The sequence below is a fragment of the Cryphonectria parasitica genome, assembly GCF_011745365.1.
Source record: "Cryphonectria parasitica EP155 unplaced genomic scaffold M406scaffold_1, whole genome shotgun sequence".
Classification (NCBI taxonomy): Eukaryota; Fungi; Ascomycota; class Sordariomycetes; order Diaporthales; family Cryphonectriaceae; genus Cryphonectria; species Cryphonectria parasitica.
In genome coordinates this window covers 1,560,400-1,585,569 of record NW_024468909.1, presented here as the reverse complement: position 1 = coordinate 1,585,569, position 25,170 = coordinate 1,560,400, and the positions used below count along the sequence as shown (strand labels likewise).

General features: G+C 55.1%; 7 protein-coding genes across 7 annotated transcripts; 1 reads left to right on the top strand and 6 right to left on the bottom strand.

Annotated features, from left to right (window-relative positions):
* Nucleotides 1-531: 531 nt before the first annotated feature.
* Nucleotides 532-2,392, bottom strand: M406DRAFT_96573 (uncharacterized protein; the record flags this gene model as incomplete). The annotated part of the gene is made up of 4 exons (XM_040926333.1): nucleotides 532-559; nucleotides 632-1,006; nucleotides 1,096-1,349; nucleotides 1,433-2,392. The coding sequence occupies 4 exons, from the start codon at nucleotides 2,390-2,392 to the stop codon at nucleotides 532-534; spliced, it is 1,617 nt and encodes a 538-aa protein (XP_040780827.1).
* Nucleotides 2,393-5,738: 3,346 nt separating this feature from the next.
* M406DRAFT_105104 (uncharacterized protein) lies at nucleotides 5,739-7,379 on the bottom strand. Its single transcript, XM_040915128.1, has 4 exons — nucleotides 7,102-7,379; nucleotides 6,987-7,010; nucleotides 6,834-6,904; nucleotides 5,739-6,729 (listed from the first exon to the last, which is right to left on the bottom strand). Exons 1-4 carry the CDS (start codon nucleotides 7,207-7,209, stop codon nucleotides 5,976-5,978), a joined length of 957 nt encoding a protein of 318 aa, XP_040780826.1. The 5' UTR covers nucleotides 7,210-7,379; the 3' UTR covers nucleotides 5,739-5,975.
* Nucleotides 7,380-7,803: 424 nt separating this feature from the next.
* Nucleotides 7,804-8,133, top strand: M406DRAFT_32778 (Putative mitochondrial import inner membrane translocase subunit TIM13; the record flags this gene model as incomplete). The annotated part of the gene is made up of 2 exons (XM_040920255.1): nucleotides 7,804-7,890; nucleotides 7,966-8,133. The coding sequence occupies 2 exons, from the start codon at nucleotides 7,804-7,806 to the stop codon at nucleotides 8,131-8,133; spliced, it is 255 nt and encodes an 84-aa protein (XP_040780825.1).
* Nucleotides 8,134-8,382: 249 nt separating this feature from the next.
* On the bottom strand, nucleotides 8,383-9,603 carry M406DRAFT_230535 (uncharacterized protein; the record flags this gene model as incomplete). Its single annotated transcript, XM_040915843.1, has 1 exon — nucleotides 8,383-9,603. A coding segment is annotated over one exon (1,221 nt), but the record flags the coding sequence as incomplete, so codon positions are not given.
* A 367-nt stretch (nucleotides 9,604-9,970) lies between these two features.
* Nucleotides 9,971-10,960, bottom strand: M406DRAFT_246055 (uncharacterized protein; the record flags this gene model as incomplete). Its single annotated transcript, XM_040916381.1, has 3 exons — nucleotides 9,971-10,229; nucleotides 10,333-10,747; nucleotides 10,870-10,960. 3 exons carry the CDS (start codon nucleotides 10,958-10,960, stop codon nucleotides 9,971-9,973), a joined length of 765 nt encoding a protein of 254 aa, XP_040780823.1.
* A 692-nt stretch (nucleotides 10,961-11,652) lies between these two features.
* M406DRAFT_247020 (P-loop containing nucleoside triphosphate hydrolase protein) lies at nucleotides 11,653-13,557 on the bottom strand (the record flags this gene model as incomplete). The annotated part of the gene is made up of 2 exons (XM_040916441.1): nucleotides 11,653-13,193; nucleotides 13,224-13,557. The coding sequence occupies 2 exons, from the start codon at nucleotides 13,555-13,557 to the stop codon at nucleotides 11,653-11,655; spliced, it is 1,875 nt and encodes a 624-aa protein (XP_040780822.1).
* Nucleotides 13,558-14,780: 1,223 nt separating this feature from the next.
* M406DRAFT_86676 (uncharacterized protein) lies at nucleotides 14,781-18,894 on the bottom strand (the record flags this gene model as incomplete). Its single annotated transcript, XM_040926085.1, has 5 exons — nucleotides 14,781-15,079; nucleotides 15,160-16,178; nucleotides 16,243-17,772; nucleotides 17,821-18,390; nucleotides 18,689-18,894. The coding sequence occupies 5 exons, from the start codon at nucleotides 18,892-18,894 to the stop codon at nucleotides 14,808-14,810; spliced, it is 3,597 nt and encodes a 1,198-aa protein (XP_040780821.1). The 3' UTR covers nucleotides 14,781-14,807.
* Between the last annotated feature and the right edge of the window lie 6,276 nt (nucleotides 18,895-25,170).

The window sequence follows — 25,170 nt, the reverse complement described above, 5'->3', positions numbered from 1 at the left end:
CCTGCTATCCGATGCGATGCTTCTGCGGCCTCGTATAGGGCTGATCAGGGTGATCAGGTCTGTATAAGACGTGTTCATGGTGAAACGTAGGTGATGTAGAAAATAATGATACTTCCTTTCTCTCTCTTTCCGTCTCTCTTTCTCTCTTCCGCGTACCCAAAATTTCCTCTGCTTACTCCATCCGGCGGCGCACTTTCTTTCTTTTTTTTTTTTGTTAATGTATGCCTCGCAGCGTCTTCAGGACATTCGCCCAAGAACACACTCCAACCATTTCCATCTTTGCACCTGCAGGCTGTGAGGAACCGAGGAAAAAGAAAATACGGCCAAAAAATGAAAAAGAAGAAGGAAGACCCCCACAGGAAGGAGAGGAACGCATTGCCAGCTGCAACGTAAAAACACCAGGTCTTCTCGCACAGGCTGCGCACACTAACTGAGACAGTCTTCCTGGTACTGCTACATGACCACCCTGTTGTTTTTGGCTCTTGTTTCTCGTAGATCCCAGGGTGTTGTTGTCGTCCATCCGCACGAAGGCTAGAAATCGGGGAAGAGGGATCCGTATCTGTTGAAACAGGTTGTCAGCTCAGTTCAGCCTGACCAAGCGGGTGGGTTGCTCATCTGGTTTAGGACTTACTCGTCATTGCCCCCCGCGCCGTATCTCTCGGGGTCCTCAGGATACCTGTCAAACTGGCTGGCATCGCCGGCACCGGCCTTGACTGGTGGCGTGTACGGGGCATCGATGTCTTTTCGGGCGAGACGGTCCCATGTGACCTCGGCAAACCAGGCATGCTGCTTCACATCCTTGGGGCCGCCGTATAGGTTTCCCAGCCTCTTCGTCAGGTCCGCCGTGATTAGCCGCTCCAGCAGGTCCTGGGCGTCGGGGTTGATATACGCCGGATACTTGACCTTGCCGCGCAGGATGTTTTCGTAAATCTTCATGGGTGAGCCGCTGTCCCAGAACGGCGTGTATCCACACAGCATCTCGTATATCAGAATCCCTAGTGACCACCTGCAGCTCGTCTGTCAGCGTTTCTCTCTACGTCCCTCCATTCTCTGCTTCTCTCTGCCCCGATGGGGGTGGGTTGGGGGGTAGCATACCAGTCCACCGATTTATTGTACCCCTTATTCGACACGACCTCCGGCGCGAGGTAGTCAGGTGTGCCGCAAAGTGTCCATGTCTTGTCTGGCACTCTTTTCGCAAAGCCAAAATCTGTGATCTTGAGGTGGCCGTGCCGGTCGAGTAGTAAATTTTCCGGCTTGAGGTCTCGGTATATGATATTCCGTTCGTGTAGATACTCGAGAGCAAGGGTCACCTCGGCGGCGTAGAATTTGGCGACCGGATTTGGAAAGCGCTGAGAGTCAATTGATGTGTCAGCGGAGGGATTGTCATTCAATTTGGGAAAGAGAAGGAAAGAAAGACGAAAGGAAGACATACACCGGATTTTCTCAGTAGCGAGAACAGCTCGCCGCCCTCGACAAAGTCCATGACCATGTAAAGATTCCTCGAGTCCTGGAAAGTCCCCCACAGCGTGATCAGGAATGGGTGCTTGACCTCGCCTAGCATCTTCCGCTCGTCATTGGTGTGTTCGACCTGCTTCATCTTGACAACCTGTGCCTTCTTCAGCACCTTGACGGCGTAGAACCTCTGGTTGTGCCTCGACTGGACGAGATGCACCCTGCCGAAGCTACCGGTTCCGAGGGTCCTCAGGATCTCGAAGTCGGCCAGCGAGTATTTTCCCTTTGTCTGCCTGGCCTGCTGCTGCACAACAGGCTGCTGCGCCTGTGGCGTCTGGGCAGGCGTTGGTTGTTGTTGTTGTTGTTGTTGTGACATATTGGATACCTGCTGTTGCTGTTGGAGTTGTTGTTGTTGGGGCTGCTGCTGCTGGAGGCTGGCGGCGGGAGCTGTTCCGCCGTTTGCGGGCGGCGCAGGGAATTGGCCGGGTTGATTTGAAGGCTGTTGTTGTTGTGTTGCAGGTATACTCTGTTGTTGTTGCTGTTGGGCAGCACCGTCATGCTGGGGGTGAATTAGGTTGGCGATACTCGGGAGCACACCCGGGGCGGCTGCAATCTGTTGCGGGTTGGTGCCCGGGGACGGAGAGTGCGCAGGAGGTGCATAAGGGGCGGCCAGGTGTGCAGTGGCAGGATTCATGGCCGCCTTCTCGCCCTCAGACGGCCTCGGGGCCGGTGCGACCTTCTGTTGTTGTTGTTGTTGTTGTTGTTGTTGTTGCTGCTGCGGGTCGGTAAAGGGCTGGGCGGCAGGGGAGCTGAGGTTAGGCGTATGGTCGAAGCTCCGCGCTGTGTTGGTAGGCGTGACTGGGCTCGTGGGTTGGCTGGTCGAGCTATTGGGATCACCGTCCCTCGTCCGTTTCTTCTTGAGGAAACCGAGGCTAGGCATGAAGACGTTGCGATCGGGACGGGGGTTGGAGCACGAGAAGAGCAACCGGGGCTCGTTCGACCAGGGCCCAGAGGAGAGTGGGTAGGAAAAGGGGAGGGGGGGCGGCACGGAGTGCGCCGCGGGGGTGTGTGGGCAGGGACGAGGAGGATCGGAATACGGCGGTCGTCAGCGTTATTCCCTGCTTGGCCGTCGCTGTCTATAGCACCTGAGCTGCGTGTATGTGTTGTCGTCGGTCGTGTCTCCCTTCCTCTTACTCTCTCACTCTCACACCTACTCAGTCAGTCTCTCTTTCTCTCTCCTTCGCGCCCTCTTTCTTCCTCTTTCTTCCTCTTTCCCCCTCCAAACTGATGTGGTTGTGAAATAAGAGATATAGGTAGACGGATAGGAGGAAGGCGTGTTCTGTAAGCTGCAAGAGCCCGAAGAGGGAAAATAATAGAAAGCTTGCTCGATTGAGATCCTTGGCTTTGGCCCTGAGAGGCAGGTCGAAGGGTAGGGCAAGGAGGGCTGTCAAACCCGGTTTGGCTTCCGACCTGTCGTGAGCGGAAGTTGCGTAGCTAGCTGTCTGTCGAATTGATGGACTGCAGATTCGACCATGGACAGGGAATTGTTTGAGCTGTTGGATCTGGACTGGTCGGGTTGGAATCTTCTGGTGACTCGCATATATGTGTGAGGTTGTAAGGTAGCGTGCAGTATGGGTGAGTGGCTAGCTGAGAATAGTCTGTGTCTGTGTCTGTATGCGTCCCTTGTCACGAGAATCCCTGAGACAATCTGCAGGTGGATACGTATGAGATCTTCTCTCTTTTCCTCTTCACCTCCCTAACGAAGTGACCCTCAAAAAGAGGAAGAGAAAAAAGACAGAGAGGATCAGGGGTCGGACTCAGAAGCGAGAGGGGGCCAGCGCCTGTGCCTGCGTCCAAGGTCGGGGATAATTGAAGGAGCAGAGCGGCTGTGAGGCACTTCTCAGGGTTGGTTGAACCCAGTCAGTGCAAGGAGGGAAGAAGTGTGCGCTCCGTCGCAGGGAGATGCAAAGCAGCACAAGACGGCCGCAATTGGTTGCAGACCCGATGAGAGAAAGATCTGGCTAGAGGAGGGGAACGGACTGCTCTGGACCTGTTTACTGCAGGATGATGGCGAGCGACTTTTGAGGAGCGGACCACGGCGGGTGGGACGATGGAATGAGGACGTGTGTATAAAGGGGGTCCAGGCCTTTTCCTGGGCTCTCTCTGGTAGAAAGAGAGAGCAGCCTACTTGAGGGCTGAGGACGGCGAAGTATAATGGACTGGCGACAGAGCTGGGACGGGATAGGTATTTTACTGGTCCGCAGAGGAGGCCAATCCAGTCAAAGCTGTCGCCGGATTAGGACACCTGAAAAGGACCGGGATCAAGTCGAGATTATTCGGTGTCCGGGAAAATATTGGATCACCACTGCAGGCCCAGAAAAAGAAGGGAGCAGAAGAACACAATTCACATACAGGCGTGCAGCTCTCCCAGCAGCAGGTTTGGGTTTTGGACGCAGTACGATGAGCTGTACAGCTGGGAGCAGAGAAAAGGGCTCGAGGGGGGAATGTCCTGCTTGAGAGTGGCACCGGCAGCAAGAGAAAGTTGCCTAGGTTGAGAGCTGGAGCTGCGGGCTGGAAACTGGAAGTGGCGCGCCCCTCTGCTGCGGACGGGGGGGTGTGTGTGCGGTGAGGAACAAAGGCGGGGGTAACTGTGGAGTTGCTGGAGAAGAAGGGTGGGTGCCAGGATGGAGGGGGCTATGGCTTGACAGATGGTTGCAGCATGAGTAGGAGAGGCAAGTGTGGAGAGGATTGGAGGGATTTTTGCTTTCAGACACAGCAGGAAGGAGTCGACAACAAACTGTAAGGGACCCCAAGAAGGAAGAAGAAAGGGAAGAAGAGAGAAGGAACGCAAAGAGGTAAGAGAAGAAGGCAAAAAGGAAAAGAAGGAATATGGTACAACGTGGAACCCAGTGCGATCTATGAGCTGAGTCTCGTTCCAAGACAAGACGTTACCTCCACAACAAACAAATGTGGCTTATTAACGGTAGACGAAAGCAAATTCCTGAGGGGTCAGTCGAGGAACAGACGGAGGGGGATGATTGTTTGGGGGGGGGGGTGGTTGCGATGGAGCCAGGCTGCTTTCAAGCAAGAGGGATATATGCAAAATCATGAGATAGATCTTTTCAAGAGGGAGGCGGGAAGTAAGGGAGGGAGAGGGGAAATAACACCAAAATCAACACAATAAAGCAGGCCTCTCTCTGCTCGTCTCTCAAATGGTTATTTTCTCCGTCAAAGAAAGGGTCTCGATGCCTCCTCCTCGGATGCCCTCACTTGTCTTGGTGGTTAGTGAGTGGCGCCATTGGACTGCAAGTAGTACCACTGCGTGTGTACGCAGCAGTCGGTCACCAGCTACTATGTGTGGTATGTACTATTGTACCATGGCTATTTTCCTGGCAACGACTAATTATTTCCCCCTCTTTTGCCTTTTCCCCTTTCCCTTCTTCCTTCTTCTGCTTTCTCTCTCCTTCTTCTGCCTCAATCCTCAGCCGCCAGTGAGTCCATTGTCTCTCTTTTTCTGTTCACTTGTCTCTGCACATGTCTCTGTCAACCCCGACGGCGGCGTTCATCGTGGATGGATGGATGGAACGAGATCAGTCGAATGGCGGGGGGGGGGGGGGTTTACTTCTTCGTCAGCCCCCAAGGTACGCCTTGTCTGAGGGGGCCGCGGAGCTGTTGGCTAGCCGTGCCGTTGTACTATACCATGTGCAAAGTAAAAAAGAAACGTACGGCATGGCGGCCAGCCGACTGACTATTCAGCGTTAGCGCTTGGCCATGATCGGACTTGGAGAGATAGTAGTGTCGAGATGTATGCCGGGTGCAGCAGCCCAAATCTTGATCAGGACGCTGGAGAGGGGTAAGTAAAAACTGCCACTACGGAACGATTGAACCAGGGTTTGCAGAGAGCGGAAAAGAAGAAGAACGAGGAGGAGGAGGAGGAGGAGGAGGAGGAGGAGGAGGAGGAGGATGCAGAAAATAAGTTTCAAATAAAATACTTAAACGGACTGACATCCGTTCCAGTGTGTGACGGGAACTTTTGGGGTCTGGAATCTCATCCGAAATGTGATGTACGCCCTACGTCGAGAAGGTTCAATATCCCACGCTGCAGGACAATCACACTGCACCATTATGCTGCTGCTGCTGCTGCTGCTGCTGCTCATGTTATCATCTAGCAGACAATAACAGCATATGCGGCATATGTATGTATCATAAAGTCTGCTTGATTCTGCACCTACATCAACATTCGACAGCCTGGCCTTGTGTTGGACACACACATCGATCAGCATATACATGTTACTTTTTATTTATTTTTTTTTTGATCTGAATCTTCTCCCTGAACTCCCAGGACCTGTGCAGTGAGAAAAAGAAAAGAAAAAAAGGTGAATGAATCTCCCTTCGGCACAATTGGAATGTTTTCTTCCGATCGTCACAGTCATTCATTTCCCAACACGTCCATCGTTGAACCCTTCCCTGTTCCACCCAGATGCCGCTCAAAGCCACCACTACGCCTCTTCTTCGCGCCTCTCTCAGAAACGACTTCGCCGCGCGGTGTTGGCACGCCACGCAGTATAGCCCACGTAGGAACCGCCGGCCGCGAGGATGAACAGGATGATCTTGCCAAAGAACCAAAGCCAGCTGCCGCCCTTCTTCTTAGGGTTGGGCCTCTTTCTCCTGCTGCTCCCGGGGGTGGACGAGGGGTTCGACTGGTACAGGTTCTTGGCGCTGATGGAGACGATGTCGTGGTTGTCGCTCAGCTCGCCCGTCTCGGAGCTGAAGCCCAGGTACGCCACGTTGGGGATGGCCGGGGGCTGGAAGGTCTCGAAGCACAGGATCCAGTCGCCGTCCTTCTTGTACTGCAGCTCCAGCCGGAGCTCCTTGTCCTGGAAGTACGTCAGGCGGAACTTGCTCGGCACGGCCGAGTGTCGAATGCCCCGGGCCGAGCACCCCGCAAACTCCTGCTGCTTGCCGTCCGTGTTCTTGTCGTATGAGGTTTGGCCGTCGCCAACCATCGCCATCACGTAGGGGAACACGGTGCCCGGTCGGTTGTTCTTGTACGTGTCGAAGAAGATGCCCAGCCCCTCGAAGTTGTCCACGCTGCCAAACACGGGGCCCGGTTGCGCGCGCGTCTTGGTGAGCCACATGGCGAAGCCGTCACCGAAGAGGTTGCCCTTGCCGTGGATCTTGAACTCGACCTCGATCTCCCAGTTCGTCGCGGTCAGCGGGACCTTGGACCACAACCAGCCCATCTGCGAGGGCTGGTCAGAGGTGAGCCGAATGTACCTGTCCCAGAAAAAGAGAGACACAGATGTTAGACACTGGGGCTCCGAGAGGACATGCGAAACCAACGTCGATCATCGACGATCGTCGGTCAGTATTATACGTACGCATCCGTCCTCACTACTGCATCACCTCCAAAGTCATACCAGCGACTTTGCATGTCAGAGTCGAGGTAAGGCTGGTATCAGAAAAAATTGTCAGGAATGTCAGCATGTTGATTGTCGCGTGAGGAGCTGCCGTTGCGGTCTCGGGGTTCCAACCTGTTGCAGGGTGTGGGTTCGCAGCTGTGAGGACAAAGGATTGTTAGCTATGCAGTCCACAATATATCTTTCTCTGCCCAAGGGAGAGAAGAAGAAAAAAAGGGTGACTACAAACCCCTATGCTCTTGATTGTACTCCCACTGTCATCTTGCTTATCCTGCTTGGTGGCTCCAAGAGCAAGTGTTGCCAGGCACAAGGCCGACAACCACGCGCTGAACCACATTGTCCCCAGATACGATGACACCAGAATTGAAGACCAAAGGGAGAACAGACAAAAAAGGAATTAAAACAACCAAGAGTGCAGTCAGTGTTGATGACCAGCAAAACAGAAAGGAGAGGTGGTCGGCAGTTCGCCGTAGGAGGAGAGTTTGTCCAAGGTGAGAGACAGAGGTGGAAGTGGAAGTCAGATGTCCACTCGTCAACCTGCTTGCTGCTGGACCTGGTGAACCGCTAGCTGGCCTCTTTTCTTGTAGCAGGTGTTTGGGGTAGGGGTTCTTTTGCGGGAGCTTGTGGGTTGCCTGCCGCTGGGGGGGGGCGGCGGGACCTGAGTTCTGGCCCTAGGCTCTGCTGGGGTCTGGAGCTACCCCTGCAGCACCTCACTGAGAGGCTCTCTTATGAAATACATACAGGAGGACAGGGATTGCCTGTTCCCCCAGGTGAGGATCTGGGCAGAGCAGCACCGCCACAGGCAAGGCTCTGGATTTTCTGGAAAGCGATCATCATCATCTTCAGCCTTTTTTCTTTTTTTACATGTAAACCCAATCTCTCCGAAGCTCAGCCCCCCCCCCCCCTTCCAACCATACGCTCCTCCTCCACCATGGACTCCAGCAGCCTTCTCAAAGATGCGGTCATGCGCCAGGTCCAGCTCGAGTCGAACACGGCCAATGTGCGCATACTAATGGAGGTAAGTCCGCATACAGTTTCCCTCCCGCTCTACATCCTGCTTGCTGTCTTGCGCCGGCTGATCCGAGAACTGTAGAAAATGAACGAGAACTGCTTCGAGAGATGCGTCGCTAAACCCGGATCCTCACTATCGAGTGGCGAGCAGAAATGCTTCACCAGCTGCATGGAGAAGTACATGTCGGCCTGGAACCAAGTGAACTCGGCATACATTCAGAGAATAAAACGGGAGCAAGCATCGCTCTAAAATCCACACGTTGCCCGACAATTCGACCACGATGTACGATGGGTTCTGGGATGGACATGGTGAACAACAGGAAGCGTATATTATGATGCTTTACACGGAGCCATGGCTTGACTGTGTGTGAAATCTGCAGGCAAGGTGGAGGACACAATATGGCGTATAGAAGTCGGATAAAACTCTCCAATCTGTTGAGGTCCTTTTCTGGAGGACTTTGGGTATCAAAATCTAATGTTATGGCACATCCTCGCCGTTCTTTTTTGCCTCCTCCGCTGCCCTCTTCCGGGCGAGATATCTCTCCTTGGCGCTCGAGATGTCTGTGGCCGTCTTTTGTGACTTGGACGCCTGCTCGATCTTCTTCCTCTCCTCCTCCTCCTCCTCGCGCGCCCTCTTGAGGGACTCTTCCAGCTGCGCCTCCAGCATGCGCGTCTGCCGCTCGCGCATGGCCTGCTTGCCTCCAGAGCCAAAGTAGCCCTTGGACTGGTCGCGTGGTTTCGTGCCCGAGGACGATCGGCCAGCCTCCTTGGGCTCATCTGTCTTCTTTTTTGCGCCTAGGTTCAGCCCGCCCCTCAGCAGCTCCCGCTTGTCGACGACCTCGCCCTCCTCGTTGACCACAACCTTCCCACCCTTGGCGTTGATCTCCCTTGCAATATCGGTCTCCGTCTTCTCCTTGTCATCATCCTCCGCTACCAGGGCCCCACCGCCCTTGGCCGCCTCGGCCGCCAGTTTCTCCATATCCGCCCGCTTCTGGTCGTCCCGATCGAGCAGTTCCTTGTGGAACCCCGTCATGCCGCCAAACTTATTCTTCTTGCGCTCGTCCTCCTCCCGCTTCCTCTCTTCCTCCTCGGCCTTCCTGTCCTCCTCCTGCTTCCGCTTGTACGCCTCTGTGACGAACATCTCCTTGTCCGCAAACTCGTCGCCCTCCGCCTCCCGCTCGCGCTGGATCTTCTTGAGCTCTGCGACGCCCCGGTCCCGTTCGCGCTGCTCCGCTGCCTTGGTGACGTCCGCCATGTAGCGCGACTTGCGCTGGGCGCTCTCCTTCTTCACCTCGGCCTCGCGCTGTCTCTCGGCGGCCTTGAGGCTGTCGTAGGCGGCATCGTAGTCGTACACAGACGGGTCAAGGGACTGTGCGGCCTCGGCATACTTGCGTGATGTAAGCGCCGAGGACAGGTCGCCGAACTGGCGACTGGAGTCGGACTTGGACTTGAGCTTTGGCGGCTCGAGGGGTGTCTTGCCGTGTTTCCTCTTGGATGTGCCGGTCGTTGTGTCTGTGCCTGTTGTTGCTGGTGATGTGCCGAAGCCGTCGAGCTCTGTGATGGCCACTTCGTCCTTGGGGCGGCCCTGCGCCTCATCGTCTGAGTCGTCGTCGGCTCCGCCGCCAAATGCTATTTTTCGTTTCGGAGGGTGCGGTGCTCGGGCTGAGGCTGGTTTCTTTGCATTCAGGCTGAGCCCGAAGGATAAGCCAGGCTTGCTCATGGTGCGTTTGTTTGGCGCGTTGTGAAAGCGATGTGGAAAGGCCCAAACAGGAGAGCACGCTCTTGCGTATGGCAGCCCCAGTTCTGACGTTTTGGAAGGGGGGCCGGCAGGAACACACGCACCAGCCACAGTGCCCCACCCCTGGAGACTTACTAGAGATTGGACCCCTGTCATGGGCCAAGTCTGCATTGATCAAGCGTATACGTTCAGTAGAGAGTTTCTCAGTTGTGCTATAATAATAGTACCAAGGTACTCAAGTACAACTCTTATCATCCTCCTGAAAGGAATTCCATCCACCTTCACTTGAGCTCTATAGCTTCAAGAAGGTCTGCATATCCGCTTGCCTCCAAATACTAATAATAAATTGTCAGATGAATTTGTTCAGCCAGCGGGCCACGGTTTGATAGCCGCGTTCAAACTCTCTCCTGTTCAATTCGTCATCCAAGTTGGCCCTCGCGCCCATCCAGCCATGGAACATGGGAGGGCCAAACGTCTCGACATATCCAACCCTGGGCGGCGTCTCCACGATCTGCTTCACTTTTGCGACCGTATCTGCGTCCTCACCTGGGGAGGCGAGGCAGATGTAAGGGACGTTCATAGCCTTGGTATCCTCGACGTCGAGGCCGCTTGATCCGAGGAGAACTCGTTAGCATCCACATCTGAAACGCTCTATACCACCAATTGTCTTCCTTCTTCTCTCTTCTTCTTCCCCATTAGCTGTTGACTCACCCAGGATGCGCCGTCCAGGCCACCTCAAACCTCCTTCCTTGCCCCTCGTTCCCCTCTCCAGAGACCTTCACAGCAACCTTGCCCCCCCAGCACAACCCCCCCACAGCGACATGGCGCTCGACGGCAGGGTACTTCTTCCCGACCGCGGCGCGTACTCGTAAGAGGCTCTCTACAGCAGTGCTGATGTTTCCCGGGCCAGAGCGGAATTCCTGCAGCAGCTGCTGCTTCTCGGGCGTGTCGGCGGGGATCCAGTCGTGCTGCACGTACTTGCCCTCGAGGAGATCCGGGAGGACGACCAGCGTGTTGCCCAGATGCTCGGCGAGCCGGTCTGCGCCCTGGATGGTCTGCGAGGCGAAACCGAAGACGTCGTAAATTTCTATGACAATGCGCGTCGCGTCTGCTGGGCCCGTGACGTCTTGAGGAGGAAGAATAAGAAAAGAAAACAGGATGGTCAACGTTCTGTCATTGAAAAGCCGGGTGGGTGGCTCGCTTTCCGGCCCAAATTAAGGGTTCCCTGCGGAGGTAGAGTAAACTTACACGTCTTGAACCCAGCGATGGTCTCATATCTGCCCTTCTCGCTGTACTGGGACGACACAGGAGGGATCTCCTCGCAGTCTTTGCACGACATCGTGAATGCGTTTCTTACGGTTGGAGGGCGGTAAATGTGTACAGCTCAGCTAACCTCCACACGTGAGCAGAGGAGAATGGGTAGACAAGCAGGCTTTATCAGAGACAAAGAACGAACTGGTTTTATTTGCGCGGTGATGTGCATGCCCCCCTTCCAACATGGCGTAAGTCGGGCTTGCAACCTTAGCCGAGCACGGTACCGAAGACGCCCCTCTGTCGGCCGCTTCGGCGCCGACGATGGCGATAACATTGCTGGTGATTTGCGTTTATAAATCCACGATGAAGACAGGCTATCATGATTCATGCTATGAGATCTGGGTGGAGAACGTCTTTGGCTTGGATGATAGGCGAGACTAGAATATATCTAGTGAGAGCATGAAGAAATCTGCCCTGAGAAGCATAAGACCACCATGGAGGTGCATCACCAGCTTGGAAGTAAAAAGTTTTGCCGTCTCAAGATATAGACATGCCCCTCCCCTTTTGTTACTATATGTACAAGTATATAGCATGACAAGGAAATATCTCGAAAACGCCAACGCAATGCCAGTCCTGATCTATACGCACACAACCCTTTTAGAAAGAAGAGAGAGAAATGTGAGAGAAAAGAGCATGCACAGCGCCATAGGTGACTATACAACAAGGCGAGACATGCTCCTACTACTACTGCTGCTGCTGCTGCTGCTGCTTCTTTCACTACACCAGCGCCTGTCCCATGAACATGCTCTCCTTGACCTCAGAGACGATATCCCTCCTGTCGTCCTTGCCCATGATCACAATGCCCCTGCCGCGGCGACCCATACGGCCGGCCCTGCCCAGCCGGTGGATGAAGTCGATGGTGGTGTGCGGGACGTCGTACAGCACCACATGGCGCACGCCCAGGGTGTCGATGCCCCTGGACGCCAGGTCCGTGGCGACGATGACTTTTGTGTTCTCCAGCGCGCGCTTCCCGCGCACGGGGCTCTTCCGGTCGATGGCCTCGATCTGCTGGCGGCGCAGGGGCTCGGCGGACATGAAGGTGGCCAGCATCTCGCTCTGGCGCTGCTCGGGCGTGTCCCTGTGGAGGGCGACGGCGTCCACGCCCTTGGACACCAGGAAGTCGGCGACCTCCTGCGTCTTCTCGCGCTCGTTGACAAAGACCATGATGCGCTTGACGTCGACCTCGCCCGGCACCATGCCCTCGTGCGCCGACGCGTCCCGCCCGATGGACCAGATGGCATCGGCGCACGCCAGGTTCTTGTTGTTGCGGTACGGGTCCTTGGACGCGTCGATGACGCCTAGCTGCACGCGCCGCGGGATGGCGTGCAGGTTGGGGGTGGTGATGCGCTTCATGGCGGGGAACTTGGTGGCCATGTAGGTGTCGAGTCGCCGCGGGATGGTGGCCGAGCAGAGGATGAGCTGTCGGAGGGACGGCATGCAGCGGTCCATGATGCTGGTCGTGACGGGGCTGAAGCTGCGGTCGAACAGGGAGTCCGCCTCGTCGACGATGAGGTGGGACACCCGGGAGAGGACGTTGGGGTCGGACTCGGCCATGGACGCCAGGAGGTGCGGCGTCGCGATGACCACATCCACGCCCTTGGGGTCGTAGATCCGGCGCTCGATGATCTTGGCGTCGAAGTTGGCCGAGAGCTTCTCCGACCTGAACTTGACGTAGTGTGAGATCTTCTTGGCCACGGCACCCACCTGGTCGACCAGCTCCGCGGTGGGCACCAGGACGATGACCCGCGGCCGGGCGGTGGTGGGGTGCGGCTCCATGACGGACCTGCCCCTGAACTTGGGGTCAGCCCGCAGGGCCTTCTCCTCGGCAAAACGCTTGTTATAGCGCTGAATGTCCTCATCCTCCGCCTCGGCTACCTTCAAGGCGTTCACTGAAGGGAGAAGATAGGCCAGCGTCTTGCCCGACCCCGTCTCCGCAGCCAGGAGGAACTCTTCCCTGGCCTCTGCCTTCGGCGCTCTCGCCCTGGCGCTCCGCCTATTGGCACCGATATTCTGCCCCAGCAGTGCCGGGATGGCCAGCCGCTGCACAGGCGTTGGCTTGATATCGTTCTTGTCCTTGAACACGTCGAGCAGCACCGCCTCCTGGACCGACGGCAGCAGGTCAAAGGCCTCAAAGCTCTCAACCTCCCGCACGCGGTCCTTGAGCGTCATCCTCTGCCCGTAGCTGATCGTCTTGAGGGCGCGGTGCATGCGCAGGGCCTTGAACCTGGACTTTATAGTCGGTGCCCTCTCATCCTCGCCTCTCTTGCCGCTGCTGTTGCTGCTGTCACCGCCGTCTTTGCCTCGCACGCGCGACTGCGCTATGCGGCGCATGGGGTCGATATTGGCCACCGTCCTATTCATGCCTGCGAAGGGCCCGTCCACCGCTCTTCGCCGCGGCTTCCTGTCGCCCGAGTCGTCTTGTCGAGAAGAGGCTGGCTGCGCGACGCGGTCGGACAGCACCATGCGCGAGGGTTTCTGTCGGTAGGTCGAGGCGAGCCGGCTGGCGGCGGCGGCGGCGGCCCATGGCTGTCGTGGCGGGTTGTGCGCGGCGGACGAGATGCTTGGGTCAAGAGTAAGCCTGCAGAACGGACATATCGAGTCCAGCACAGGCCTTCGGAGCATGACTGCGACTGGTGGCGACAGAGAGAGAGCGCGGACTCGGTTTGTCTTGTTGGTGTTGAAGAAGGAGATGTGGTGGTCGAGATGGTCGAGAATACTTGCAGCTCGAAAATTTTGGGTATACCGTAGTACAAAGTAGACGGCGGAAAACTAACTGACCCCTGCCGCGCTGGCGTATCATTGACAGGGGCACCCCTCACTCGACTCGGGACGAACCGAGGAATGAACAAGAGCCTTTTTCATTACACGGTACATACTTTAGCAACATGTTACATAGTAAAGTACCTTTGTTTACAAGGCTTTATCCCGTCCACCACATGCTCAATGAGAAGCCTTGCTGCATTATTTGCAACGAAACGAGTATGAAGCAAAACAAGGGATGTTTGTGTCATTGAAGACTGACTCTCCTCTCATCGAGACAAGTACCCTAGACAAGAGGCCAGATGCCTCCAACATCCACAATCAAATTTCAGCCCCCATACGTAGGTGTTTTGACATGAAAATTTCCCCATCATGATTCCCTAGCATAAGTGCGAGAGAGAGAGAGAGAAAGAGAGAGAGTGTGTGTGTGTATGTGTATGTGTATGTGTATATATGTGTGCAGACATGCAACATTCCCAAATATTCATCTGTCGCTAGTAAATATCCAACGCAAGATGGCCCAGGCCCTTAGAGTCGGCGGCTTCTCACCTGTCTTTTCATCATCGGCCCGTCACCACAGGTGGAAAGGTGCTGCTGCTCGCGTTTACTTTCCCATGCTACCAGGGGGGCACCCACGTTCCAAGTACGGTCCGATTAGCAAAAGTCATTGTCGCTTTCCAGATGCCCCTTTGTAACAAGCACTCTTTTGAGGGACTATGTGTGTGTCCGTCCCTCGGGCATCTCTAAGATGTGCCGACGAGGTCAACCCCGCCTCGTGGCCTGAACTGCACTGAAAATCATCCCTCCGTCTTTACACAGACCTTTGCGCCTTTCTATGCTCTTCTTTCGGTAATCTTGGGGAATCTGCGGAAGGAAATAAAATGCATAGTACCGACCTCCCAGCAGATTTGGATCAGTAAAACACCTCGTGCTGTTTGCGATGCTCACAGCCTTCCAACAGCGCGAGCCTGGTCTCCTAGCCATCCTTGATGCTCGCTCAAATCGACCCTCCTCTTGGTGTGCTCTGGACGTTATAGAGCCGAGCTGTCTCGCACTACCCCTGACCACTCGACTTTTTTTTCTCCACTTTTCTCACCCGGTTTGTCGCTGTTTCAGTCGTTGGCCATCTTGCACCATGGATGATCCAAGACCTGGTTGATGTCGTATCTTTGGGCCACATCGCGATTGAGCATACAACGGATCAGGTCGATACTCTCATCGCTGATGGTGTAGGGCACCCGGAGGTCGCGATCCATAATCTCATCAATGCTGTAGAATGGGTTCTCCTTGTAGATGATCGTGTACAGGAGGATGCCGAGTGCCCACACATCTTGCTCCTTGCCATTGTAGGGCTTGCCTGCAAGCACTTCGGGTGCGGCATAATCTGCGATACGCTGTCAGTCCCTGTGGCGCCGGTGATGCGGGTAGTCGTGATGAGAGTGTTTTTGAAGAGTGAGGACTCACCTATAGTACCCACAAAGACATCAAAGGGGCCACTTTTGATGTACGCCGCGCTGCCGAAATCGATGAGCTTCACGTGGCCCTCTCCGTCCAGCACGACATTTTCGTCCTTGATGTCGCGGTGTACGACCTTGGCCTTGATGTGCAGGTGATGGATTGCGCGCGCAACCTGCACAAAGATGCTGCGGCACTCATCCTCCTCCATGTTCGAGCGCAGTTCGATATAGTCAAACAGGTCCATACCCGGCAGACCATGAGGAACCATCTCAATGTAGTAGTTGACGTCATCTTCGAAGAAGTCCTCCATCTCTACAATATTAGCATGCCTGAGATCTTCTCTCCGCAGGTAGTTCAAGACGTGAATCTCCAGAGGAACGGTGCCTAGCTTCCTGTCCCTTGTCCAGGTGTCCACGAGAATCCGCTTTTTTGTGACGTATTTCAGGACCACCTTCTTTCCGTTTTCTTTGTACCTGGCGAGCTTGACTTGGCCGTAAGCGCCCTGGCCCATCTCCTCAAGTATCACGAAGTCGTCGATCGACTTCTTGAGCGGAGCTTTGTCGGCTTTTGCCCCAGCCGGCTTCTCTTGCGGCTTCTCCGACTCTGCTTTCTTTGGCGGGCTGGAGCCGGTGAACCTCGCAGCAGCGCTGGAGACAGCATCCTTGATTGACCTGGTGAGCATAGACGATGACTTGGCCTCCTTCCTAGGCTCATCAGAATCGTCCGAGGCCATTTCCGCAGGTGTGGGCGCAGGCGTTTGACCTGGCGAAGGCTGATGAAGCGGAGTTGCCGTTCCCGAAAGCAGAGGGGAGGCAGCTCCCAGGTTCGATCTCGTGGCATGGATATGCCGGGAGTAAGTAATCCACAAGGCGTAGACCATCTCACTCTGTGTCACGGGAAATCGGTCTTCAGCAATCGCAGACTCCTCGTCGCTGTGTTCAGCCAAGGTCTCTTCGTGCAACATCGTCTGTTTCTCGCTCTTCACGACCCTCATCTGAACATCGATCTTGAGCTCACTGCCGTCTCTGTATCACATTGTCAGCACTGCCAATAGGTTGGGAAATGAGGGCTTTTCAGGGAAAGACAAACCTGTGCCTTGCGAGAAGCCCCTCCGGCCGCAGAAAGCTGTTAGCAGCATCTGGACGGCCCTCGCGCAAGCCCAGGAACGCAGATGCCTTTCGGAAACTATGCTCAGGCACAACAATTCCATCAACCAGCTGAACGCCATCCTCCTCGGTTAGAATCCGGAGGATCTTGGCAAAATCCGGTAGGAGCGAGGTGATCGCCATGCCGTCGGACTTCTCGTGGCCGAACAAGGCGCCGCAAAATACCGAGTTGGAGCTCTTGATGGCCAGTGTCGCTGGATTGATGACGACAATGCCTGCGATATGTGGGTAGCTGGAGACGCGGAGCTCGGTCTTTCCCCGTACCTGTTCGACGGTCGCTGGGATGTTGACTCTGTCGCAGTTGCGGCAGGTGTAGTATTTTCGCTTCGCGATCTGAGCGTAGTCGATGGCACCGTATCTGGGGTCGATCCCCTGCCGCGGTACACGTGGTATCAGTTTCCCAACATCTGCCCCTGGCTGCAGGTTCTCGTCTCCCCAGATGGACCTCAGGTTGCCTGTCAGCTTCGTGACGGTGCCCTCCTCGTCGAGGGTGACGTATGCAACGTCTTCATGAATCTCCTCAAGCACCCATATCAAGCCTATGCGTTTCTCCTTCACCCACAGGCTCGCCGATCCTGTAGCGCCATTGCGCTTCTGGATGGGGACGACATCTCCGCACAACAGGACACCCCTCGACTTGTTGCTCTTGTGGTTCGAGTGCCCTCCACCACTGACCCTGGGTGGGCGCCAGTCGCCGCTGTGAAAAGTCTCCGGTCGCCTGACAGAAGACATCTTGGGGGGTGACGGGGAAGGCTTTTGCTTTTTGCGCTGTTGCTGTGTCCTTGAATTTGGCTTGGACAGAAGTTTCGCAGTGATACCGCCGCCACGGGCTCCCAGAAGACTCGGTGACACCGTCTTTTCCTGGACGACCTCTGGTTCCACATCGACCTCGATCTCGCTTTCGAACTCACCGTGCTTGAGCTTGTGCTCCAGCCAGGATCGTCTCTCTTCCTGCACGACCTCTAGAATGCCCATCTTTCGGACCTCGGCCTTGGTGACACCAAACACCAGGCAGGCGAGGTCGTTGGCGGCGAGGATCGTCCACGGTGGCTTGGCTTCGGTTGTGAAGATCGCCTGCGCAGCTGGGACCCACCTGCTGGAGTGGCCATGTACCGAGGATCCTATCGTGCTGGTGTTGTTGAGGGATGACAGGGAATTAGACATTGCAGGAGAAACCAGGCTGTCAGCGTACCCGGACTGTCCGGCGACGTAGGGTTGCGCCATGGCATCCATGAGCTTCAACTGCATCGACGCATGTGCGGTATCCGTGTACGTCCGCCTCAACATGCTCGGCCTTCTCGTTTCTGGAGGTGAAGTCTTCTGGGTGGTCCCGCTCTCGTTGGTCGGTGTCCTTGATGAGTTCTCCGAGCTATCTCTTTCGGCCGCGGCAGAGGATACCGTCGGGCGAGGCTCTGGAGTTTTGGCTAAAGCTGCAGCCTTCCCCTTCTTCGACCTTGGCAAGTGGATCTCAGGGGCCCGGGTGGCGGTCGGGGGGGATGACGACGGCGTCGTCTCAAAGGGCTCTGGGCTCTCGGTCCTGGGGAAGAAATCCTTCTCGAAGACATTATCTGCAGACAAATTGGCTGGCCCGGTGAGTGGGCCGTTGGGATGTGACGGGTCGTCAACGCCCACGAGGTTGGCTTTCGCCAAAAGGTCTAGCATGTTTTGTGTTTCGACATCACCCGAGACTCTTGCCTGGGCGCTCGCCAACGCCGGGTTGGAGCTGGCTGCCCTGCCTATCCTGTCCTGCATGTATTGTATGGAACGCTTCAAAACATTGTTTCGGTTGGCTATGAATTCTTCCGACTGGTGGGCGAAGGAGAAGGAGTGCAGGGATTCGGATGGGAACCGGTTCAGATCTTCAGACATGATGGCGGGCGAAGAAGGACCTGAGGCCAAGGCCTGCAACATGGTCATAGACGTCGAGCGGGAAAGGCTGAGCGATGGACTGCGCGAGGCTGGGTTTGAGGGTCCGATTGTACCGGCGTTGCCACCGCGATGTTGCGACTGGCGTATTCTCCGAAGCCCGGACAGCCCTAAGCCATGATCATGGTCCGTCATAATGGGGGATCTGTTCGCGACATGACGGATTAGTTCACTGGCAAGTGAGGTAGCATGGAAGCATAAGCAGTCAAGAAGACAACAAAAATCTCCATGGCAGCAGAGGAGAGAAGGCCGACGCGGCAGGAGGCGCAGTCACAAACCACACAAGGCAGTCGGGCACTCGGTCAGTCACAGCAAAGCATGTGTCAGAGGATTGCTGAGTTGGGCTCTAGCGACGCACGAGGACAACCTTAAAAACGTGACATGGAGGGACAAGACCGCGGCGAGGCCTGGAAAAGGAGGGTGGGATTTTGGAGCCGCCTTACCTTGCAAAGCTTCCGTCCGTCGCTGCTGACCCGACATCAAACGACATGCGCATCCGAGCCTTTTCGGAGTTATCTGGGGGTATGACGGCCAGATTGCCCGTGCTCTTGTTCTTTGGAATTCCCAAGGGCAGAGATAGGGCATCCGAATCTCTACCGCGACCTTGGGATCCGACTCCTGCAACTGGACCAACATCAGCATCAATCATGATCCAATATTTATTCGTCTTTGCATCCCGGGCCAGTGACGCCCCACAAGGCGCCCTGGGGCCAGAACATACCATGTTCGCGATGATCCTCCTTTATCCCGAACATTTTCGACCTGGAATGGTCACAGAGGGGAAGCCTATCGTTTATCGAGGTTGGTCTGCTGAGGAGGAGTTGTCAAGACCAGCGGAACCGAGCTTCTTTAAGAAGCTGGCGCGAAGAGCGCGTTTTGGGCTGCGATCGGTCGGTCGGTCGGTCGGGCAAAAAGACAAGCTCAGGGCCTCGTCGCCACGCAGCCCAACCCAGACCAGAACCGCAAAAGGGTTTGTCTCGACCTCCCAGTCTCGCGGTAGACGGGGGCACTCTCTCAAGTCGGCGAGCGATCGTTCGGTAGGCAGATCGAAGGCATGAGGTTCGCGGGGTGGGTCAAGGTAGACTGCGTTGCGAGGAAAACGCGCGGGTGTTGAGTCGTTCTATATCAGCTCGACGCTGGTCGTCGTTGGCTGTCTCTGACAAACAAAGCACCGATGCCACCCCAGCTGCAGTGGACGTGCGGGTGCTCACTGCAAAGACCTGCAGACGCGCGGGGGTATAGGTTAGGTAGTAGGTGCGAAGTCGTCCGTCTCGCGTAGCGCGGCGCAAGACTTAAAAACAAAGAGAGAGAAAACCACCAAAAAAAAAAATGGACAAGACAAAACAATGAGGAAATGAAGAGGCAAAAAAGGTTAATACCAACTCTAGAGAAATGGGTATCTCTGAGGACAGGAGGACGACGCTGAAGTGAGGCGAAGTGAGATGGAAGTAAAGTGTGCAAGGAAAAAGAAAGCAATGACGCTTGGTCTCGTCCCTGTCCCCCTCTAGGCTGGGCTTTCTCCAAACAAGGCCCCCGCCTCCTCGTCCTTTTCTATTTTGGGCCTTGGAAGCTAAACCATCAATTGCTCAGGCAATCGAGTCTGATGGTGAGATATAGGCCGCCGGCTGTCGACAATACACCATTTAATAGATTTCGAGATTTTGGCACGCGAAGGTAAGGTATATAGATGTGGGAAGATTGGAGGTTGGATGTCGAGGTCGGTGTTTGGCGAAAATCTTCAAACACTAGAGGTGGCGTGAGACCCAGGGTTGCTCTTCCGAGTTCCATCCAGAGCGCGACCACAAATTGCGTTTGATGCAACGAAGCAGGAAGAGAAGAAAAATGGAAAGGAAGAAGAAAAGGGAAAAAAGAAGAAGAAAAATTAAAAATGTCCCGTCACAGTGCAGTGGAGTGTTGTCTATGCACCTCTGAACCTTGTTACTGGTTGCGCCCAAGGAAAACCAGAGGTTTATTTTGAGGCTTCTCGAAGGCCTGTAGGATGACAGTATAAGGTGGACGGTGCCCCCACTGCGATTGCATGATACTTCCAACTATGGCACACCAGGACCAGCAGCATACCATGGTAGCATAGCAGCAGCAGCACCATATCATGGTCATCTTCCTTCAGCGTTCCTCCTCTCCGGCCATGGACACGGCCCGCGGTATCTTTGTCTCAGACCTGGTCTGCACGCATTTGGCCCTCCTGTGGCCAGACAAGACTTGAGATACTCTGGGTTTTGAAATCCTGCGACGACATTCTCATTGCAAAGCACATAGTCTGAATTGACGAGCTCTGCCCCTGTGAAACATACAGGCTATCTCCCCAGTGGGCCGGCCTATGGACCCTTTCACCTAGGACAAGAAGTTTTACTATACGTACGAAGCTGGGCGCAGCATGTCGCCGTACGCGTTCAACTCGGCAGCACATAGCCGCAGGACAAGCACATTATGTGCCATAGTACATACTAACCAGCACGTGAAAACGCCTCGTGTTGCGGTTGCGCGGACATGATCGCCCTCAGGGAAGACCCTTTCAAATGGGGCCAAGCCCCTGGACGATCTTGGCCCGTCCGCCCATTCGATTTATGACTTGCCATATTTACGAATCTAACAAGAGCCCATTGTGGGTATTTTGGCGCCTTCTCAGAAGAGCCATTGAGAGGTCCAGAAAATGGCATTAATCTGCTTGCTCCTTCGTGCCGGCACTGTTCTTGGACATGCGGTCGCCACAATCTCTGCCCCGCCAGCCGGCCACTATCCGGCATGCCCGCCCCCTCTCGCGACCCTGACGACGATCTCTTGCGGGGGCGGGCGAGGCGTAAGAAAGATCCATTAGTCTTCTAGGAGGCGGCAATTGCTCGGTCCTAGAACCCCGAGGAGGGCAATAAACGTCTGTTCGTACGGCCGCAGAAACCCGCCCAGAGAATGTCTCGCGGAGGAACAAAAGGCTACAGCAACAAAGGCGGGGTGCTCGGCTGAGCAGCGTTTTGCTATGGTATCTCATTCTCATACAGAAAAGAGAGAGATAACAAAGGGAGAGAACCAGAGAACCAATCCTTCAGCAGGAAAAGCAGATAGGGAGGTGAGACATGGTCTTTTTGTTTCAGTAAAGATGGGCGTCACTAGACCCCTTTACATGCGACCCGGTGCAACGAACGGTTGTGGTGTCAGCTGGCACATGCTGGTTGCTCACCTCCCCGTCGTACCATCAGAGCCGTCCTGCCGCCTGCAAATGAGAACGTAATACAAGTTCAGAGCTGACAGCTGACCAGGGCCTTGGGGTCACGGCCACGCCTTCCAAGCTAGTCTCACAGTGAAATACAGAATTGCCTGGTTCTAAGAATACCCATTTGAGCACCTGATTTTGAGATAAACTGGGCACATCATCTCTGGTTTTAGGTCTCCGATGATTTACATATAGAGAAACCAGGTGATAGTTGACAGCTCCCGAGTTTCTTCTTTTTTTCTCTTCCTCCCAGGGTGGAGGGGCACTCGCTCCTGAATACAGCATCTGGCCGACTCTTGAAGGATCTGGCAAGGATCAAGGGGGACCGACTGTCGTGTGCTTGCAAAGAAGAATAAAAGCCTCATGGGAACCAAGTCAGTTGGTGGAAAGGCGATCCAAGATGGCGGCCTACTGTAGGTGGTCTTGGGGGCGGGGGGTTAGGTCGAAGAGGGCGAGGAAACTACCAACCGGGGAGACTCTCGGTGCACTTATCGATAGCGGGAAGGACGGCTCTCCGGCCCCTTTTAACCAGTAGGACCCGCCTGAACCCCACCACCTGCATGCCCCGCGCTGTCAGGTATTGGTGGGGGATTCTGTAGCGAAAAACAAGAGGTCTCTCCGCTTGCCAAGGGGCCCAGCGAACCTCAACAACGACAATGAGTTCGCTCCAAAAGGATCTTGTGTGGACGGTCAGTCAGAGTTTCATCCACGTTTGACAAGCTCCAATCAGAGGCATGCCTCATAAAAGTGAAGTAAAAAGTAAACGAATTGTGGTTTCCTTGTTACCATAGTACGAATTTGTACATTTTGTATTGTTTGGCCAAAACAGGCTGAGGCGGCAGAACTGACCTGTCCGCCACGTGGTTATGTGCTAAATGCTGCGTGTATGTTAAGTAACTCAGTGGTGCTACGATCATTCTACTACGGTAGAAGGCCCGATGGCTAGAGCTGACCTCCCAGCCCGCCTCACCTCCCACCACCAGTGCTCGGAGAATCTCAACAAGGGGTTAGCCCTTTACGTAGAAGACTGCAGCTATCATGTACATAGTACACAGCACGACAGTGTACAGGCCCGGTGGCGAGCTGGCCACGCGACTCAGGACAAACCATGATAAGGCCAAGCTAGCCACACAAACGCTCAGTTGCCCTTCTCTCATGGCACTGGCTGGTCATACGTACTGTGAGGTTTCATGCCAGACACAGGATGATAAGATAACAAACAGAGAGAGGGAGCAGGAGACCCTGCATCTTGACAGTCACAAGGAGGGTGGCCAAGAATGGTCACGAACGACGTGCTGAGGAACACACGGGACTGGTCACCTGGAAACTTCTGGATAACAGGGAAACAGATTCCCCATCTATTGTGCCGTACTGGGCCCGCGTGTCCAGACTAGTCTTACCCCCAGCCCTGTCGCCGATAGAGCTACTGCACAGGGTCCTCCTGATACGGGGCTCGGGGCTTCTTTCATGATGGAGAGGTTGGCGCGGTCTCGCCCAACGAAATGCAGGGTCCAGGTCGCTGTGAGCCAGTTCGGGTAGGTGAGTTAGGCGGTTCTCTGCAGGGGATACAGGCGGATAGTATACTAGAACGAGTGCTGTACTAGTACTTTAGGGCCCGATTAGGCAAAGGCTTAAGAGGGGTGTGGGATTGATGGGCAGAATACCATGTACCACAGTACTTATTGTAGTGTTAAGGTACGTTTACCATGCAGCTGATTCCCCAGCTACTTACTGTTGGACCCTTCTTTTTCTTCTTCTTCTTTTCCTTTCCTTTTTCCCTCTAGCCCTTTTGCCCTTCAAATGAGGTCCTCCTCATCTTCAACACTTCACTCCTGTTCGACCTCTTCTCACCCTACCTCAGCCTCGACATCCAGGACTTTGGTCCTCACTCTATATTTGCACACAAAGAAAACAAAAGGTAAGGGACACAAGCTAGGGATTCAATCGTGAACCCTCCGCTCTCAATGTAACCCGACTAGTCACAGGGACCCGATAGAATGGCATACATTAATACGAACCTGATTCCCATCTCTTGGGGTGGAGGAGAAACTGGACCCCCTCCCAACTGAGCAGTCGTCACTGACTTCCTGTCAGACCAGAATCAAAACCTCGACATCTTCTACAAAGCAAAAAGCCCACAGGTTTCAACCTGAGTCGACGCATGCGGTAGGACGCAGAGCAGAGAAGAGCAGTCCGTGCTTGAGTTCAGTGGACAAGGCCTAAAGTCAGGCATGTCCAGGGTCCAGGTCCCCTTGCAATAATAGCCTTCCTCTGCCTTCGCCCCTCACTCCTCGCCTTTGTACAACACCAACAGACCACACCCCGCTCTTTAAGATCGACACCACCTCCTCCAAATTCACTCACCTCGCCGCCACCATTTGGAGATCCTCTGCCAGTCTTTAAAACCCATCAACCCTCGCCTCCTCATCGTTAAACTTCAGGCTGTTCCTCCTTCACCGAGTGTCAATTGAACAGCCCACACGGCGAGACCGTGCTGAACACGGACCATCGGATTTCGTTGTATATGGCTGCGAACCCGCCAATGGCAGCTTGAGAGCTGAGCTGCGATCTTGCACTTTATTCCCCCCCCCCCCCCAGGCTGCTCTCTCACCACCTCACAACGCCCCTCATCCTCAACAGGCGATCTGATCGACCGACCGTGGTGGTGGTCTACAACGCAGCACTTTTAGACGCTAGAGTCTATTCGACGTACAGTAAGAAGGGGTGCACGAAATCGCCACCACCTGGAGGCTTGTTCTGACAGCTCGACTAACATCCGGAACTCCTTCTGGCGCACCCGATTGGTCACCATTGCGCGTCTTGACATCTTGGAAGAGACTGGGCCCCTCAACTTGTCAACAGCTTGTGTTCGAGATCTTTCAGACTCGTCGAAGAATCAGCGTTATTGATTACACTATGAGCAGCTTCGGAGCAGCGGCCGCCATGGCCGCCATGGACATTGGCGCTGAGGAATTGGAAGCATTTTCCAGCGACCCGGCTGTCCTGGACGCACCCTCGGTGGTGGAACCGGATATTCAGCCCAAGAAGAAGAGCACACGCCGCCGACTCCTCCAAGGGCTTCACAGCAATCTGTCGTCCCCCTCACTCTCTCGTGCCGGTCGTGCGAGATCCTCGAGCAGCCCGTACCATGGCCCCGGCAGCTTTTCCTGTGTGAGCTTGGCCTCGAGCCCCTCGCCCTTCGGACCGACAAGCCCTGGTTACTTCTCCGTCCACTCACACGGCGGGCTTTCCACTGCGCCGACATCAATCCCTGGCACTCCGGGCCATGATTACTTCGACGGCGCGGAGGATTTGCTTGCAGCTCGCAGGCTCACCAAACTAGATATGGCTGCAACTTCGACCCTCACCGTCCCGCTACCCGCCGAATTCAGACCAAGAAAGGTCATTTTCAACATATGGGAGCACCTGCCGCGGGAGATCAAACTCCAGGTTCTTGAATATCTACAGCCTAGGGAGCTTGTGCTCCTCTCAGGGGTGAACCGTGAGCTCCACGAGCTCTGCTACGATGGACAGCTGTGGCAATCGCTCGACGCCTCCGAGTTCTACACGGAGATCCCAGCAGATGCACTGGCCAAGATCATCGTAGCCGCTGGTCCGTTCATCAAAGACCTCAACCTGAGAGGCTGTGTCCAGGTCGAGCATTACAAGAGGGCAGAAGTTATCGTGAGATCATGCAAG

Bases quoted from the DNA above. Each gene is read 5' to 3' on its own strand.
- M406DRAFT_105104 (XM_040915128.1), bottom strand. From the start codon at position 7,209: ATGTGGTTCAGCGCGTGGTTGTCGGCCTTGTGCCTGGCAACACTTGCT. The intron at 7,011-7,101 runs GTTTGTAGTCAC...TTGTCCTCACAG, and splicing joins GTACAATCAAGAGCATAGGG to CTGCGAACCCACACCCTGCA. The intron at 6,730-6,833 runs GTACGTATAATA...TTTCTGGGACAG, and splicing joins GCAGTAGTGAGGACGGATGC to GTACATTCGGCTCACCTCTG.